Below are 19,914 nucleotides of genomic sequence, written 5' to 3' on the forward strand. Positions count from 1 at the left end.
TTACAGCAATGAAAATGATTAAAAGACACATTTAAAAAGTCATTAAAAGAGGGAAAAACAATAAATGCATTTCATGTGTTAGAGTGAGAAACTCAGAATAAAAAGGAATGTACGATAGAAAATACAGTGTAGAAAAAAGGGATTACAATACATATTTTCACAAACAGATATGTACTATAAGCAGGAAACCATTTCAAAATCATGTTTCTAAGAAGTGGCTACTGAAGGGCTGAAGCACTTCCCCAAAGTCCTTTTTAGAACAGCTATCTCCATGCCATGGAGGAAGCTACTACTGGATCAAAATTTTGAGAGGAGAGCTCAGACTGAGCACTACAGGCCGGTTGCCCTATTAGCTCTGGTGAGATGCAGGATAGACAGTTTCTCTACTTGCACAGTACCTATGTTTTTCAGTAATGACGACTTGAATTAGTAAGAGACATCTCAGGTTTTTCTAAAAGGGTTACAGTTCATTTCAGCTCCTACTCATGTATGGATTGTGCAAGTAACTTAGCGCCTAGGTTTTCAAATAGCACCAGATGATTAAAATCTCTTGCCCCTTCTGTCCAGCAGTAAATAGATACAGTAGGGAACTGTATCAGTTTACAGCAACAATGCCTGTTGAAGAAGATGAAAGAGGTCTGGAAGCACAGAGGACAGAGTCTACTGAAGTCATTTTTTTCTAATAGCATTTAGTCTCTTTCCCTGCCCACCCAGGCCCCCCTCCCGCCAAGTAAAACTGAGTATTTGCCAAGCACAAAGTAAGATTTCAGAATGAAAGTACCTGCAGAACCTGACAAGTTAACAGGAAGTGATGTACCACTTGAGCTTTCAATAGCTGTTTAATGTTAAACATCTGTTGGTGATGGTTAGCTCTGATAAGGATTTCTAGAGCTGTTAACAGAGTTTCCCAAACACCTTGCTGAAAAACAAAACAAAAAACAAAACAGAAACATGGCTTCAAAAATATATTTCTGAGTCTACACACTTAAAATAAAACCAAACTGTTTAGGAACATAAGCAAGTCAAGTTAGTTTTGCACCTAAGAAAAAGACTAAATGACTGCAAATGGTCAGGTCAGAACCAGAAACTATCAGAAAAGTTATGCTTATACAAAATTAAGCATATTTTAATGATTAAGCTACAAGAAAATTACTTCTTGTCTAAAACTAGTTTTGTATATTCTTTGCTATATTAACACTGGATAGTTATTTTCAACAGTTTAACTCCAGAGAGAAGCAGGTCTTCCTCAGTCTTAACAAGTTTCCCTAAAAAATGAATCCATTCAACTAACAAGTCATTTACACACATTACATTTACAGAATTTAATACACAAAGGCTACCTGCATCATTGATAATGGGCGCTTGATGCTACTACCAACTATTCAAAGAAAAATAAGGACCATTAATTTTAGAAAGTTTTAGTAATTACTGACATCTAACTGGAGAAACTAATTTCAGACCTCATAATACTTTATCACTTTTTTAAAATATTGACTTCCAGACTTAAAATCTTTCCAAAATGGAAGTAATTACCTTTGCTTTAGACCATATCTTCCAGTCAAGCAGCAGCTTTTCTAACAATTGAACATCTTGGATAACTGCAGTAGAATCTGTGTCAAGCATGAATTGCCCGTTTTCATTTATATAGAGAATCTCATCACTGCAGCATCCTTCAAGGAGAGTCTTAAAGAAAGGGAACATTTGAGTGTCATAAGCACAAAGCAGTTCAGCTGTCCTATTCAATTTATTGAAAAAAAAAAATTTTAAGGAGACGTCAAACTCTTGATAGGGAAGGCATATATCTACCTGGTCAACTTTGAAAATAGTTACTGAGTTTAGCAACACCACTGGAGGAATTTAAGAGGCTTCATTCTTATAACACCAATACAAAAAAATTTTTTTAAAGATTTAAGTGCACTCAAGTATTTTTATTAATTGCTTACAAGTTTAAGCTTACTTGAAGATCTTTGCTCTCAGAGAAAAAAGTTGTCGTCCGTCCGTCCCCGTCCCCCCCCCCCCGTCCCCCCCCCATCTCCTCTGAAATCAGGGTCTTTCAACACTTTCTTTTTCTCCCCTTACCTATCAGGAGTTTCTAGTTCAAGTCAAAACACTCCTAGACCGAGCTTGCTCCAAATCACTGTTCTGCCTTTGTGAAGACAGCTTCAAGTGTAGAATTAAAGTGACAGAGAAGTTTCTAAATCTGTGCTAACACTGAACAAAGTATCAGGTTTAAAGAGCACTCTACCTTCAGCATGCAAAATCCAACAACGCATTTTGGTTTAATCAACACTCGATGAATCATAGAATAACCATTACAATTGTCCATCTCCTGTATTCTCTGTTGATTGTATTTTGTTAAGGATAGTATAAGTTGTAGTGCTAAAGCTTGGGTGTCTTCACAGCTGCTAATCTCTACAACCTGAAGAAAAGGCAAATTTAATAAAACCATTTTAATGAGAAACATTTAGAAAAAAGCCTTAAAATGCTTTGTGGCAGTTATAAATCATAACTTCGGGATTAAATCTGTTTTAAAGATTTTGAGGTTATGTACATAACCCTCATTTTTGCCTGTGTGTGTACGTTCAGATATTGTATCTGAAGTGATAATTCCTACTGTGGTAAATGATGATCTGATGAGTCCCATTTAAAGAATCCCTTTTTAAGAAAAAAACATCTTTTCTAAACAAAATTTAAGTAGAAGGCACCAATTTATTCTTCCTATACTACAAAGTCACAAGGTCATGAAATACATAAGCCACTAATAAGAATAAACTCTGTTGTTTGCCCTGGAAAAGTATGTTTCCTAAATGTTTAAGGAAAGCTTTAAATTAAGGTTCCTGAAGGTCTAGACTATCTCTACCTGGAAGTGTCGAACATTAAAGTTTTATTTTGTCCATAAAGACACAAGCAATTGGATAGATGAAGACCTTGGACCGTTCTTCACTCTTTGCTTCCTTCAATTCTTGAATCCCAAGAAAGAGCAAACAGCATTTTTACCAAAAACGTAAAAGAAGGAAATCTCACATGAATGGAATTTCAGTTCCTGTAAGTTCCCTTGCTGTGTACCTGTTAATTCTGCTGCACTTAGTTACACCTGTATTGTCTGGCAGCTGACCTATTGTTTGCTTGCTTTATTGCTGCAAATAGAGAATACAGCAGGATTTTTAGCATGTACTTAGCATAAATTTACAGAATACAACATCATGAATAAGGATTTTCTCCTCAGATTTCACTATCAATGTTAAAATTACAGCAAGCAGTGTCTTCATAACCAGAAGTCTGAACATCTGACTGTCTCTAGTCTAATGTACATTGGCTACTCTCCACGCACCTATCAGAACACTACCATTCCCAGAGGCATACAAAAACAAACAAGTTTTAGGCCTACATTAGTATTTTGAATTAACTGTAGTACTTCAGAGACTCCTAGCACAAATATTAGCCTCTCCACGTAAAGGTCACAGCTAAGCAGTAAGTCAAGGCTCATTGCCTTAATATTTTTGAAATTACAGTTTTCCTTAGACAGGATAAGCCTTTGAACATGGCTGAACAGTACTCTCAAAAAAGCTCTCACTATTTATTAGATAAAATTAAAGCTCCGCACACTATGTAGTTTTACATTTATTCATACTTGCATTGTGAATATCCTGTGTTTAAAGTGTTAAAGATATGCAATGAATTTAAGTACCTTTAAAATTAGACAGCAAAAATATGATCAGTTCTACAACACTCCTAAAAATAATATCTTTTGACATTTATAAGCCCCATCTCTAAATCAGAATGGGACACCACATCTTACATACTAGCAATACTATAAAAAACATTACATAATAGAATTATAATTAGGTTTCTAATTTAAGACAATCTGTATGATGCAGTCTGTTATGCCACAGATGTTTTCCAGAAATTTTCCTTAGGAAAAAAGAAGTCACATGAAGACTAGAGCAAGGCAGCTAGAGTAAGTGATTTGCTACCCGAGATCCAAAGAAAATTTTATATGGGAGAACACACACATGCACCCCCCTCCTCCAGCCCCCTTACCCTAGCAAAGAGGAAAACAAATGCACCAGTTCCTCCAATTTCATGTAGTATAGCCTGAAGAGTTTTATATTCAACAGGCTGAAGTGTTTTCAGGTGATGAGAGTCCAATACATTGCTCTGAACTTCTTTTGAACTGAAAGGTCTCTGAGAAGGCACAGTTTTCACTTGACCTTTCAGTCTAATAACAGGTTCATATATGGTGTACTGACCAGGGCAGCACGTGGTATAAACAACAGCAAGACTCTCCTGAAACAAGAGAAGTTTATAAATTTTTTCAAGAAAGTTTAATACAAAAAAACCCACCAACCCTCAAAACAAAGTGCCACACACAAAAAAGCCAGCTAACAGCAAGTTGCAGCAACTTCAGCAGTTCATTTCTACTTTACTGTTAGCATGCTCTTAAGTTTCGTGTGGATGCATGTGCACTAAAATGCAACAGGATTCCTAAATTTCAGCAAATGTATGCAATAGCTACAGCACAGAAAGTTAAGAAAGCACTAAAAAAATTCCACCAAGGTTCCCCTTCTTATCACCTGAAGAATTACAACTATTTTGCATTAAAAAAAGTTACTGACAAATTTAAAAGAAAATGAGCATACAGAGGTATTGGGCAAATTGTTTCCCTTTCTAAAGTGGAGAGTCCAAACCAGAATTTTTTTTTCCCAAAACCTCTCCAATTTTTTTGTTTTCAGTCTATCCTTTAATCAGCTTTGCCATAAAAAAAAGGGTCTCAATAGAAGAAGTTTCATTACTAATGAAGAGACAGAGCAAAACCAAAGCTCCTATGGTTTTCATTTCACAGAAAATGTAAAATGAGCACATTTGGGAGGTTATTTTAAATAGAGAAATAACTACATTTAAGGCACTTGCATTCTGTGCAAAAGTGCAGAGATATACTTCATCACTTGAGCGCATAGTTCTTCTCTCTGGTTACTTGGTGTTTTGTACGGCAAAATCAGCTTAAAAGTTGCATGACTGATTTGTTGGGCTTTTTACTTATCCCATTCATTGCTTCTTAACCTATTAAAAATGTAGTACCGTTGTTTACAAGGATCACATCCAGACAGAATGACCCTTTGCCTATAGCTACAGAGCTGCTGTAGAACAAGATCACAAAAATCCCTCTAGTGGAAACAATTCACACAGCAGGAATTACCAGCGCATAAAGACAATTCCCCACATATAGCAGGCTCCACCAATAAGAAAGTTTTTATTCTTTTTCTAGTGTAACTATATTTAACTGGCATCTGGCACGGCTGTTTCAGTCAGGAAGATGAGAAAAGCCAAGATCTGCCAGCTGGAAAATGACTTTTCAGCCAAACTTGATGCAAACTTACTCCCTCTCAAAACCCTCAAAGAATTAGGATAAAGTCTTTTGCTTCCTGTTAAAGCCAGATAAATCCTCCTTTCTCCTCTTCTCTCAGTTTTAATGCTAAAAGATTAACTAAGCTGTCCTTGGCTACCTCTACACTAACAGAGAGAAGAGCTACTATTCATCCTAGGGCAGGTACTTAGTACACCTTGTGAGGTGGCTGCTTCTCTGATAGAAGAAATATGCAGTCTTATAGATGCTGGAACATCTAGAAGTTGTCAGAATCCAACCTACAGCAAGATGAAATGGTCACCCTGTGTGGGGTTCAACTCCCATTGAAATAAATGGGAAGAACCCTGCAGTGATTTTAATGAAAATTGGATTTGCTCCTGCCTGCTTCAAGAAAGTGAAGCACTTTGGGAGACAGCAGGAAGTATGTTCCCAGTTTCTTAATCAGTTCTAAGATTAAGAACCATGTCTAAGTAGAAACTTACAATTAAAGGCCCAACATCCACTTCCTTTTTTGCCATGAAGAGCTCCTTAATTTGTTCACATTGTAGAATCTCTTTACTTATGTACTTAGAGCAATCAGTCAATGTTTTGCCGTATTTACAAGGCATTACAGATGTGAAGTCCGGCCCACATGTATACAAGTAAAATGCTTCCTCTGGTCCAATCTTTGCCCCTAAAATCCAGAAAAGAAGCTGTTAACTCTTTAGTATACAATAAAGCAAAATACATACATTGGCTAGTAGACTGCAGCAGAGACTTTACAAGGAAGATCACTGGCTGGCTTTTGTAGGACCCACTGATGAGAAACAATCAGTACAGTCCAATGTTTCCTGTTAGCTACTGTAGGTCAGTGACTTCTGACACATCACAGGCCAGATCAACTCAGTGGCAAAGGCAACTGAAACCAAATCAGGAAAGTGATCTGCATGGACTGAAGACCAACAGCTCTGGATAATCAATTACACTTTTTAAAATTGAAAAGTCATCTATCCAAGCCTTCTCAAAGTTTTCAAAGCGCAGCAAGATTACAGATAGCAACAACATGCTACAACATCATGGAGAGTTGGGTAGAGTGACTGAGAAGGATGCAACAACAATAAAAGCTCACTACAACTAATAGGGAGGAAAAAAAAAAACTATGGAGGAAGTAGAAGGCCAAATGAACCTCTCTCCCCTTTCCAGACAGCACATCTCAGGTCACCTGTTTGTGAGAACATAAATTCAAAAGAAGCATCCAGAAGGACCCAAGTCTAACGTATGGGTGAATGACAACTGTATAGCAGTAAATCCAGTGCTCTCTGGATACATCAATTATGCTGGCTGTAGGCACACGGCAATCAGACCATGTAGATTCACCAGGTGGAGCTTACATTCAATCATGAGCATCTCACCTATGGCCTGCACAAATACACTATATCTACACACCACCTGCACGCACCACACACCCTGGCAAACTGATTTCACTTGTGTAGTAGTCCTGACCAGGCCACTGCACATGAAGAAGTGCCAGATGACTGCCAGCAGGGTTCCAGTCTTCAGCACTAAGCAAACACCCAGAAGTCCTGGACAAAACTTTCCAAGGAGGAAGGAGAATTATATATCTAAGAAAACCCCAAAGTAACCACAGCAGTTTCAGAAATAAGCACGCTTAACTCAGTATTTGGTGGTTCAGATTGTTTACCTTTTAATATGCTTTAAATAATTTGAAACTAGTAGTTTAGAAGCAGGTAAGTGAAATAAATTTTCCAGCTGGGAGAGACTGAGTGCTTTAAGAAAAAAAAAAAAACAGAGCAAGTACCATCATCTCTCCATCCCCTACCCCAAGGTATTATTTAAAGAAATTTCAAGAAACACTGAAGTAGCTGGAATTGCCAATTACAGTACTAAAAAGAAAGCAAGAGAGTAGTGGCAGAACAACACATTAGGAAGTACCCAACACTGAAACATTTGTCTGCTTTCTCCCTGATATATTATGCTGGTAAAGAATGTATTGTTGCTTTTATGGTAAAAGCTTGGCATGTTAAACAAATATCAAATTAAGCCTTTGATCTTGGAGGGGAAAGAGGAAATGAAGACTTATTCAAGGAAAAAAAGCATACAAAAGTACCATTAAATAGAAGCAGATTTCCAAGATCCCATCTACCCGACAATCGAAGCAATTCTTCTTGAGACGATGTACAGTGGCCAATCATACAAAATGTTTTATTACTGTCAGATGATAAGCTTGATTTCCTTGGTAGTGCATAATCTAAATTAATCTCACATTTCCTAAAAATATATATAAAGAAACAAGTTTAAATACTAAAAAGTGATCAAACTTGCTAAAACATTCAGCTTAGGTTTAAAATAGATTTTAATATTTAGTAGATGAGAAGCCATGCTGTTATCAACATTAAATTACTAAAGCCATCTTCAACTTCTAGGCACCTTAAAAAACTCAGTTACATAATGATGTATGTATTCAAATACTGCACAGAACAGAGGAATAGAGTCCCAACTAGGGTTGCCATACAGTCAAGTTTCCTAGATCTTAAATTTCTTCCTCCTTCCCTCTGACCTCAAAGAAGAAACTGTATACAACACTATACACACTTCTAAAATATCACTATTTTTCAAGAATTTCTACTGTTCCTAAAATGTCAAAGGCCTCTGAATATGCTAATGCACATCATGAAAACTGTGATTCACATATGCTGGAAAACATCATGTTGAGGATTTACTTATACCAGGGAACACTGTCAGAGCTAGTACAGCCTCAGGCAATAAGCCTGATGCTTTCAGAAAGCATCCAATTAACCTTATGTGCATTTACATAAGCAGACCAATTGGACTGTAAAGGTCATCTGAAGCTTCCTGGAAGAGCCTAACTATTAGCAAATTGGCAACTAACTCTATATATGAGTGGCATCATTAACTGCACATGTGAAGAACATTGTAGTATTTTTAGTTTCCTCTCATCTCCATATTTGGACTTTAGTGTGTATCAGCATGCATGGACTGAATAACATGGGGGAGGAAATCAAGTTGCTTAAAAATTAATTCCTCCATGTAGTTTCAAGAACAAAGTGAAACAAGTATTATACTTTACAATTCCAGGTTTAACTGCAGGAAGAAAAACTGTGCAACAGCTTTTTTCCTAGATACGGTTTTAGGAATGTCTTCAATAACGTTGCTTGGTTACTGACCAAATCCTAGAGGAATAGTAAAGAATTTTTGCGATACATCTAATTGTTTTACATCATAGCATTTTGAGCACCTGCTTCATATTTGGGACACAAAGGAAGTCTTTCTTCAGTCTGGACTTTAGCAAGAAAGGATAAAAAAATGTGATATTGAATAAATTCCTTTTTCTCTAACCAATGAATATTTCATGCAGGTGCAGGCCCACCCAACCCATCAGGTACCTCATTTAGGAGCATGGACCTTAAGTTTTCAGTGGAAGAAGTAGTACTTCCCACTGCCAGTTCAAGTCCCATCTGAAATATTTTTAACTCCTCCCCTCTCCGTTTCTCTCAATGGAGCAAAATGACTGCCTTCTCTCCATTTCCTCTTCATTCCTACTTTCAAAAATATTGCCATTACCTGAACAATACCCTCCTTAATTCATATTCTTAACTTAACCAGAGACATTATGCCTACTGTTAACTTCATGCAATAGCTTTTTTCAGATCTTACTCAAAATTTTGTAGTACTTACCTGTTTCACTTATTTGCAATGAAGAAAAACATTGATGTCTGCATTGGTCCATGGTATGAACTGAAGATTTTCAAAGCAATCAAGACCATTCTGGATATTCTTAGGGAATTCCTAGCAGTGTAAGACACCCCTCTCCTACCCCCAGAAGACTACTCAACTGTAACTTCGGCTTGCACCAAAATTGTGCAGATGTTTTTCTACCAGATAACATCTTTTTAAGAAGATAAATATCTAGGTGCAACTAACATATACTTTACCTCTGACCAGAAACCCACAGCAACAGCTTTCCATGGATATTTTTCTTGCCTTCTGGCTGCTGCAGATACGTTATTGCTAAATGCTGCCACCTGCCCACAAGGAAAACATTCTCTGGAGATTCAGCCTGTGCCAGCAGACCAGCTTTCATCTCATCATTTGGATCCATGCACATACTATGAAAACAACAGAAAAGGAAAAACAAGTGTGTGTGTTTGCTTTCAAGTTTGCATTTTAAGCCCCAAATCTGCAATTTTTTGGCCTCGGTTACTTTGAGACTGCATTCCTTAACTTTCATAGATAATTTTTTTGATCACAATGCTATATTTAGAGTGTTCAACATAGGCTAGGGAAATCCTCACATTACAGTTTCAACTTAGTTATTTAACCTGTTTGCATGAATCTGCTTACTTTTAAGATAAGGATATTATCTCTGTTTTACAAAGAAGTTAAGTTCAGTTTTTTGAAAAAATGCAGGTGTTTTGAACACAGTGTTCTGCGTTCTGCATTTAGAACACTAAAGTGTTCTAAAATTGCAGCTTTAGACCCATTTTAAGGATACATTACTTATGAGAACTAAGTTGCAGCTAAAATGTGTTCTGAACATTAAAAGCAAGATTGTCGTGGTAAGTATTAAATAACAGCAATTTTCACACCTGACGTGTGAAAACCTACAGCTACAAAAGCTTTTGCTTATCTTCATACATTTATTGTGGCATTTCATTAATACTTGAATCGCTACCTTGCATTACATTGTTCGACTGATCTTGCATCTTACTTTTTGGGCAATATATGACTACATGAAACATGCAAAACCAGAGACTAACATTGTAAGCAAGTAATCCTGTAAGTCTCTATGCAATAAACTTACTTGATGTTGCCATCAGTGTGCAAGATTACTCTACTACAGAAATTAGTTCTCTACTCTCCACCAGTATTCTCTGCAAGCTGCTACTGGAAGTAACAACACATGTTCACAAGACTGCTTTTGCACTAATACACCATACCGAAATATGAATGCTCCAGTGTTCAAGTCTGCCCAGACTTGTATCATCAATGCTTTGGAACCCAGTGAAATTATATGAATACAGCCATCTTCAACAAGTTTCTCCCCCAGGCTTAGGTATTCCATTCCTATAGACTTCGTTTCTTCTAGAAATATAAACACGTTTATACACAATTACAATACAATACAACAACAATGCCCGTCCTACCAGCTATCAAGTGTGAAAAGAAATAGTTCAGGTACTGCAGAGAATTGGTTTTTGGTTAGTTGGGGTTTGGGGGTTTTTATTGTTTGGTGGGGGGTTTTTTTTGTTTTGTTTTTTAAGTGAGCTAATATGTGCAATTCTCTTTGGAGACCTAGGTCTCATACTGAAACAGAGGAGCTTGACATTAACTCAGCACTTCACATGTTTTTGTTTGTAATCATGTAAACCCACTAAGCATGAATACACTAATTCAATGATGCTTTTGACATGCTATATCATATTACATTTCTATGTTGAACTGGCGGTCTTAGTGTGCACCAAGAAATCTTCAGATTTTTCTTCACAAATCATACTACTCTTTAAGCATGATCTTGCATTCAGTATTTTTATTTTACCAAGAAAAAACACAGACCTTCTAACAAAAGCAGCTCTAGTGAGTTCCAAGATTCAGGGTTGGGCTTTCCCCCCTTTTATTCAAATACAGTAAAAAAGAAAAAAGCTATTCCAAGTGTTGTGATTGGGAGGCATTTTAAATAACTTAAGGAATTTTTCCTCCTACAAATTACAATCCAAAAGATTTTGCTGAAGAGAGTTTGGGAGCAGGTGGGTCTCCCCAAAAGTATAAACAGAGAAATGTTGTACAGCTATTGACATTTACAATGGCATACACACAAGGAAAGTTAGAGGATTTATACCAAGACAGCCTCAGGCTCTGACTTGATGGATTCTCACAAAGATTTACTAGCTCTCTATTAAAGAGAAAGAGCACAAAAGGAACTTGCTTCATCAACACATGAGACCAAATAAACTTGAGAGAAGTCTTTTCCCATGACCTTTCAGGTGCAGCATTTAATATTTTCTTCAGCATAACATGAAGTAGTATAAAGACATTTTACTGAAGTTAAAAATTCAATGAGAATACTAAATTTCTAGGGAAGCAGGCATTAATCTAACTTAAGGACTAAGGCTGGAAATGTTTTAAGTATATGATACAGTACTCAAAGAAAAATCAGAAAGACTACCACTCCTGTTTAATATCCATCATAAGAAAAAATTCAACCTTTTGTATATGGCACATTAATTAGTAATAGTTGTAAGCAGAATCCTTCAGTACTACCTAAATAGAAACAGGAAGTACTATATCCTCACCTGTGCTGTCAAAGCTGTTCTCTCTTACAGCTACCAGTCTGCTTCTTCTCTTGATTTTTTTCCCCTTTTCTGTTGAATTTTCTGTTTCATGAACACACTCCAGATGAAACCACAAGGAGACACTGAAGCCTTCAGACATGTGTGGCCAACAGTTTTGTCCAACTAAAGGCAAGTGAATTGGGGCTACATGCCAAGAAGAAAGCAGCTGGTGACTCAAATTTTCACCATCTGCCTCTTTCTTACTCTGTGAAAGTTTTGTTCTTTTTAATAGCCCAGCTGTTTTGCTGTTGGAATTGCTAGCAGATTTTTGTGAAGAACTACTACTCAAATTTGTGCCATGTAGCAAAGGGAAGGCAAGGTATTGTAACGGGTTCATATAAATATTAGTTTCTATAATCTTCAGTACACCCTTGAGTAGTATCTCCTAGAAGAAATAAACCCAACAAATGAGAAAAAAAATCAAACCATTTATACCACGTAGTCAAATGTCATCTGACTAAGCAGAACCCCACTCTTCATTTAAATTTGGATTCATGTTTTCCCAGAGGTGGACTTCCACATCCAAACCGACACACATTTACAAAGCATCAAGTAGCAACTTCAGACTATGGCCAAACAGTTTTGGGGATTTAGTCAGGGCAGATCAATCTTCAAGTTACCATGCTTACGAATCAGCTGAACCACAGCAGGTGGTTATTGCACAATCTTATCTCACATTTGTTATCTGCTAACAGATTAATTTATACCTCAAAAGACCACACATTTTACCCCATGTTTGGGGTGGGTTAAGAATGCACATGCAGGCCATCACTTCGTTATTGCATAATCGGTAACAAAACTAGCTGAGCCCTTAAGGCAAAAAGTTTCTCTAGTTACTTGCCAATTATTGCAAGCTACCTTAGAAAAATTGACTTGTGTCTCCTTGTTTGGTTTGGTACCATTTCAGACTCCACAGTATTTTATTTTTTTTCTTCCTTTTTTTTCTACAGACTCCCACACAAACCAACAGATAGGTATTTCAGTGGTATATCCCGCACAAGCAGTAGATTCCCAGTGTTACACAAACCAACTTAAGACAGTTTTGAGAGTAATTTCTGCTGCTAAAGCATTCCTGAAATAGCAAGATGCTTTGTAACTTTAAAGGAATGACTTCAAGTTTTACAGTATTACAGTGTTCTGCCATCCGTAACCACAATGTCAGTCTCCTCAAGAGGAATCTTGTTTTCTTGTGCTGAAGAGAGTTCCCAGGACTCCAACACACACTTCGAATCCCTTTCTTTTCTTATCTCCTATTTCCTTTTCATGTTTTGAGAGTGAATTATTTCAACAACCATATTTTATTTGCCCTGATCACTTAGAATGTAGCTGTTAGTCTCCTTATTTCCCAAAATACTTGGACACAAAAGGATTTTCTTTTTGTTTCATTTTTCTCATTAAGCCTCTGAATTTTCCTATGTGTTACTCCATACATACCGTACAAGGTGTCTTCTCCAAAAATATCCTCAGAAGAAGAGTCAGCTCTTCTGAACATGTCTGTGAACTCATCAAGGAAACTAACAGGTCTACCAGCACCATCTGACATGCTGAAAATAAGGAGACAAAAAACCATTCTCAAATAATTTTTTAAAAGCTTTAAAAATTCGTATTCCGTACTATCATGAGGAAAGATTAACTTGGAATTCAGAGTGTTTTGCAAAAACATTTCAGGAAGCAGTAACGATTACAAGATGAATTCCAGAGACCCAAGAGTACTTCCTGGCACTATCATTCAAAATTTCATTGAACGAATCTAGATGGCTACAGCAAGCCTGGCTCCTAGGTTTGCAAAGTGGACTCTCAAAGTCTGGGAACCCAGCAACTACCCTGCAAAGGCTCTCCCCACAAAGCCAGGGATCAAAGTCCTGGGATGGGTTTACATCATCTCCTGCTGTGGAGCAACCTCATTATGTGAAGCTACCTTAGAGCAAGCATTTAATTTGCTTCCACATTCTTGGATTAGCTAGCTGTTTTCCGATTAGAAACAAAACTCAATCAAGACATCACTAAGACCTGTGTTACAAAGAAATTTGAAATAAAAACTTAAGTTGTGATGGAGTCAGATTCAATCAGTAGGATAACTGCTATTTTTCTGAGCAATGTTTGTTAACACTGTCACCCCAGGTTTACGATTTCAGCTATCATTTTCAGATCTGCCAGCATGTGCTTAAATAACAGATTTCCACTAGTTCAGAAATAACTGAGTATTTACACATAAGTTAGATATTTGTCACAAGTTAAAGCAGCCGCATAAATTCACACATGCCAATGAATTTGCTTTGTCAATTTTGCATTTGCATCGTGAACTAAAAATTTCAGTGTGTATACATTGTTATAAAAAGCAATATTTAAGTTACTTAGACCTTGAACTCACCATGAAAACTAGACTCTGTTTGCGTCAGTATGTTCAGAAATCCCCCCAAAAGATGTTTAACAGCTCCCTGTTAAAAAATACAGGGAAAATTGGTACCTGAAGAATATACACCAGGTCAAAGAACTAAGAAATTATTTATTTCAATCAATTCTTGTCTACTATTGATTTTAAAGACAATTCCAGTTATAAAAAAATATTTCCATATTTTAAAGTATTTGCTAGTGAACATTCTTTCATGTTCTATACAGTTCAGTTGCAGAACAGAGACTTAGAAATCCAAATGATTCTAGAAAGAAACCTTTGAGCCATTATCAGTTCAGCAGCTGAGATGTCCCTTTTCTTCTCCCCGTAACAGAATTACAGGATTTGACAGGTTGTGACAAAATACAGCATGTTGGTATATAGCGATGCAATACTGAAAGCAAATTCAACCTTCCCCCAGCCTTTTTATGCAAGACTACCTTAAAGAGTAATTACAAAAAAAAAATCAAATCCATTTACTAACAAGCATACTTCACAAAGGCATCTTAAAGGTAATTTGAAAAATCTCTAAAGATATTAAAAATCTCTAAATTGATTAGTTTGATAGATTGCTCTTTCTAAACAATACTGAGGAGTAATGAAAATGAGATTATTTTGAATGTAAGCAATTTCATGTGTTGAACCTCAGAAAAAAATACGTGTGCTAGTGATTTAAAGCTAATAATTCACACAAACAATTGGAGTACTGAAATAAAACAATGTTTTCCTTTCCTGCTTCTGGTTTAAGCTGTAAAGCACTAACTTTGCTCCTTAGTCAAATGATTACATAAACAAGCACTTTAAGCTTAGATTACTTAACCATATTTTCCTCTTTTGCAAGAGGCATACTCAATTTAGTTATTAAAAAGCAAAAACCAAGCTAACCATCAGAAATTCCAAAGGATCATGAGGACATCAACATGTGCGTAACTAATTTCTAATATAAATTTATGAAGAATAAAAGCATGAAATATTTTTGAGGTACATCACTGAAAGTTTCTAAAAGTACATATTGAATACATATATACTTAGAATGTTTACATATATACATATACAAGAAGATATTTGCCCCCCCCCCCCCCCCCAATGGCCTGACAGTCATTAAATCTGTATCTATAGCTCTAGTGATTGAACAGTCTTGATAAAAGAAGGCAACTGTGAAACTCAAAAGCTTTGTAAGTCAAATATCTTTCAATACATTAGTTAACTATAGTTTCTATAGTTTCTTGTAACTTAAATGCAATGCAGCTGGCAATATCAGTCATTTACATTGTTTCAGGTCTTATCAAATGCCATAAGAAGTGAGAATATTTCTGAGATCACTATTAGGTATATTGGTACTATAAAACTGAAGAAAATAAGATATACAACTGCTAAGCTGTTGTCTTTTTTAATAACATTTTTACCTGTTCTATAAGTACAGTGGCATTTCTCTCCTTCTGGCTGATGATTTTCAGGCAGCTTTGGAATACATGAGCAAGCACATCTAAACTTGCATTACCAACTGAGAGCAAGTTTAATTCTAACATGCAGATTTCAGGATACATTAATTCTCCTTGATTGATGTTTTCAGCTAGGTCATTAAAATAACCTGAAGGACCAGTACATCCTGGTTCTGCCTTTGTGTCTGCTCCTGAAAGAAAACACTTGTCTTACTAAAACTTACTCAGCTGAATACAGTTTGTATGATTTAAATAGAAAATCCAAAGACATACTTTCTCCAACCTTCTCATAGGTACAAAACAAAAATAGTCACTAGCTTATAAGCAGTTTTCAGAAGTTAGTATAATCTATTCTGCTTCAGAATTTCATATTTTCCTGCCAATACAGAAGGGCAAAGATTAGTTTCTCCCATTAAACTCTTAAGCTATGTGCCTTCATTTCCTGGGAACTGGACACGCATAGTAATGATGAAATATGCAATTCATGAAACATGACAGTAAAATCATTGTAATAGAGCCTCAAGCTTCTATACAGAACTCTGAGCCTGCCAAGAAAGGAGATAGTAAATGATTTTATTTTATGTTAAAAGGTTGGGGGAAGTAGTTGTTTAGTTATTTAACTCAGAAAATGGACATGACAGAATACCTCCATGGCAATAAAAAAAAAAATTTAAGCTTCTCCTTACATCTTGGAGAGACTATAAAACACATTACTTAAAAAAAGTTATTTGGTACAGACATACGTTTCATGCAAATATTTCATGGAAATATTTCAGGTTGAATTTTGAACTCAGAAATGCTTTTAAAATGTTGTATATCTGTTGATAAAGCCTAGTCACACAGGTAAACAGCAACAGTTGAATGCAGTTCTATTAAAGGCTATTACTGCTCATGCTGACCTCATACAAGAATGTAAGCATCCAGATGTTCAGCACAAAGGGAAAAATTAAAGCAGATTGATGTTCAAAACTAATTACACAAACAGAATACAGCAAGAGATGTGTACATCAGTTGTTGAATTAATATAAATAGATATAATTAGACTACCTAGTTTTTAACCAGATCGTTATAATACTAAATAAAAAAATTGAGCATTGATTTTCAGAAAAACTACTGATAAGCATCTCTGGAGAAAACTACTTCTAGACCACAATAACACATTTGAGCAACATGACTTTAGAGCCAGAGTCATATAAACCAAGAAAACCAAGACAGAACAGTTCCTGTAACACTCAGTAAGAATATTCATCATCTCTCCCTCCGTAACAGCATCCTACTGGAAATAAAGTTAAACTATTTCTATCTGTTAGAGTTCTCTGATGCTCAGCCTATTTTTGTACATCTCAAAAGACAAGCAAGCTTTGCTATGTCATAAAGACTGCTTTGTATAGTCAGAAAGTTCACATTTACCTTCATTCCTGGTCTCACTATCATTGGGGTTACTTTCACTATCTGCTTCATATCCTTCCTCTTCAGCAAAAAGTTTAAGACTACAGCACTGTGATTCTTCAGTTTCTTCAGAAATATCTCCGGGCTGTGACACAGGCTCCTTTTCAGTGTAATGGGTCTGTATAACACAAACAAATTTACCATCTTTGGTCAGAAAAGCAAGTATTTTAAAACCTTCCAGATGCCTATTTTCTCCAAACCCATTGGCAAAAGAAACAAACTAATCGTACACTTTCAAGAAACTTGAGATACTTTTTAAGGATACTTCATTCTTACATAGAAAAATCAATTCTGCAAAGATGGATTTTTCTTACTAACTACCTGACCAAAGCTTTGGTAAACAGGTGGCCAATGCATCAAGAATAACTGTTTCCAAAATCACTACCACCATAAACATGCACCTTGACATTCACTCTAAGGCGAAGATATGTCTGCAGCCACTAAGGTCAGTCAACAGCCCTGTTTGAAGCTCTCCCTTTGAGAGTTTGTCACACTCTGTTGTGGGATGAAAGAGTGAAGAGAACATCAGGTTTCAGGTATGCCCATAAAGCATAACACAGCTTGCTCCTTTTCAGGGCATGACTCATTTCTGAGCAGTAAATGGGGGGAGCATATCAATAACCAGCATTCAACTTACATGCTTACATATGAGAATAAGAGCATTAATCTTCAACAGCCACAATAACCAAACACATTTAAACATGTCCTATCGAGTTTAAGGCCAACAGGGCAGATATTGTGGTGGGAGTCTGTTACAGACCCCCCAGCCAGGATGAGGAGACAGATGAACTATTCTATAAGCAGCTGGGAGAAGCCTCACGATCGCTAGCCCTTGTTCTTGTGGGGGACTTCAACCTGCCAGATGTCTGCTGGAAATACAATACAGCAGAGAGGAAACAGTCCAGGAGGTTCCTGGAGCGTGTGGCAGATAACTTCCTGACGCAGCTGGTGAGTGAGCCAACGAGGGAAGGTGCCCCGCTGGACCTCTTGTTCACCAACAGAGAAGGACTGGTGAGTGATGTGATGGTTGGAGGCTGTCTTGGGCAGAGCGATCATGAAATGATAGAGTTTTTGATACGTGGAGAAGCGGCGAGGGGGGTCGGCAAAACTGCCACCTTAGACTTCCGGAGGGCGGACTTCGGCCTGTTTAGGAGACTGGTCGACAGAGTCCCCTGGGAGGCAGCTCTTATGGGCAAAGGGGTCCAGGAAGGCTGGACATTCTTTAAGGAGGAAGTCCTAAAGGCACAAGAGCGGGCTGTCCCCAGGTGCCGAAAGACGAGCCGGCGGGGAAGAAGACCGGCCTGGCTGACTAGAGAGCTCTGGCTCGAACTGAGGAGAAAGAGGAGAGTCTATGACCTCTGGAAGAAGGGGCGGGCAACTCAGGAGGACTACAGGGGTGTAGCGAGGCTGTGCAGGGAGAAAACTAGAAGGGCCAAAGCTGAGCTAGAGCTCAGTCTGGCTGCTGCTATAAAAGACAACAAAAAACACTTCTTCAAATACATTAGCAGCAAAAGGAGAGCTAAGGAGAATCTCCAGCCCCTAGTAGATGTGGGAGGAAACACAGTGACCAAGGATGAGGAAAAGGCTGAGGTACTTAATGCCGCCTTTGCCTCAGTCTTTATTAGCAGGGCCGAATGTTCTATGGGTACCCAGCCCCTGGAGTTGGAAGATAGGGATGGGGACCAGACTGGAGCCCCCATTATCCAGGGGGAAATGGTGAGTGACCTGCTGCACCACTTAGACACTCACAAGTCTATGGGGCCTGATGAGATCCACCCGAGAGTGTTGAAGGAGCTGGCAGATGTGCTCACCAAGCCCCTTTCCATCATTTACCAGCAGTCCTGGCTAACTGGGGAAGTCCCTGCTGACTGGAGATTAGCGAATGTGACACCCATCTTCAAGAAGGGCCGGAAGGAGGACCCGGGGAACTACAGGCCTGTCAGCCTGACCTCGGTGCCGGGGAAGCTGATGGAGCAGATCATCCTGAGTGCTATCACACGGCATGTAGAGAATAACCAGGGGATCAGGCCCAGCCAGCATGGGTTCAGGAAAGGCAGGTCCTGCTTGACCAACCTGATCTCCTTCTATGATAAGGTGACCCGCCTAGTGGATGAGGGGAAGTCTGTGGATGTTGTCTACCTAGACTTCAGTAAAGCCTTTGACACGGTTTCCCACGGCATTCTCCTGGAGAAACTGGCTGCTCATGGCTTGGACGGGTGTACTCTTCGCTGGGTAAAGAACTGGCTGGACGGCCGGGCCCAGAGAGTGGTGGTGAATGGAGTTTACTCCGGTTGGCGGCCGGTCACAAGCGGTGTTCCCCAGGGCTCGGTGTTGGGGCCAGTTCTGTTTAACATCTTTATCAATGATCTGGACGAAGGGATCGAGTGCACTCTCAGTAAGTTTGCAGACGACACCAAGTTGTGTGGGAGTGTTGATCTGCTGGAGGGTAGGCAGGCTCTGCAGAGGGACCTGGACAGGCTGGATCGATGGGCTGGGGTGAATTGTATGAGGTTTAACAAGGCCAAGTGCAAGGTCCTGCACTTGGGCCACAGCAACCCCATGCAACGCTACAGGCTTGGGGAAGAGTGGCTGGAAAGCTGCCTGGCAGAGAAGGACCTGGGGGTGTTGGTTGACAGCCGCCTGAATATGAGCCAGCAGTGTGCCCAGGCGGCCAAGAAGGCCAATGGCATCCTGGCCTGTATCAAAAATAGCGTGGCCAGCAGGACTAGGGAAGTGATTGTGCCCCTGTACTCGGCACTGGTGAGGCCGCACCTCGAATACTGTGTTCAGTTTTGGGCCCCCCACTACAAGAGGGATATTGAGGTACTGGAGCGCGTACAGAGAAGGGCAACGAAGCTGGTGAAGGGTCTGGAGCAGAAGTCTTATGAGGAGCGGCTGAGGGAGCTGGGACTGTTT

At 38.4% G+C, this 19,914-nt stretch overlaps 1 protein-coding gene across 6 annotated transcripts in view; it reads right to left on the reverse strand.

Annotated features, from left to right (window-relative positions):
- The window catches only part of LYST (lysosomal trafficking regulator), a 90,515-nt gene that overhangs the window by 39,049 nt on the left and 31,552 nt on the right, over positions 1 to 19,914 (reverse strand). For all 6 annotated transcript variants that reach the window (XM_075495942.1, XM_075495943.1, XM_075495944.1 and 3 more), the window contains exons 8-20: positions 16,960 to 17,116; positions 15,514 to 15,740; positions 14,087 to 14,153; positions 13,150 to 13,259; positions 11,677 to 12,100; positions 10,324 to 10,468; positions 9,319 to 9,492; positions 7,473 to 7,633; positions 5,848 to 6,038; positions 4,042 to 4,287; positions 2,246 to 2,419; positions 1,534 to 1,683; positions 782 to 919 (exon numbers count right to left, since the gene is read on the reverse strand). In XM_075495942.1, coding sequence (XP_075352057.1) covers positions 782 to 919; positions 1,534 to 1,683; positions 2,246 to 2,419; positions 4,042 to 4,287; positions 5,848 to 6,038; positions 7,473 to 7,633; positions 9,319 to 9,492; positions 10,324 to 10,468; positions 11,677 to 12,100; positions 13,150 to 13,259; positions 14,087 to 14,153; positions 15,514 to 15,740; positions 16,960 to 17,116 — 2,364 coding nt within the window. The remainder of the gene's footprint in view (positions 1 to 781; positions 920 to 1,533; positions 1,684 to 2,245; positions 2,420 to 4,041; positions 4,288 to 5,847; positions 6,039 to 7,472; positions 7,634 to 9,318; positions 9,493 to 10,323; positions 10,469 to 11,676; positions 12,101 to 13,149; positions 13,260 to 14,086; positions 14,154 to 15,513; positions 15,741 to 16,959; positions 17,117 to 19,914) is intronic.

This window comes from Mycteria americana, chromosome 3, assembly GCF_035582795.1.
Source record: "Mycteria americana isolate JAX WOST 10 ecotype Jacksonville Zoo and Gardens chromosome 3, USCA_MyAme_1.0, whole genome shotgun sequence".
NCBI classification, from domain to species: Eukaryota; Metazoa; Chordata; class Aves; order Ciconiiformes; family Ciconiidae; genus Mycteria; species Mycteria americana.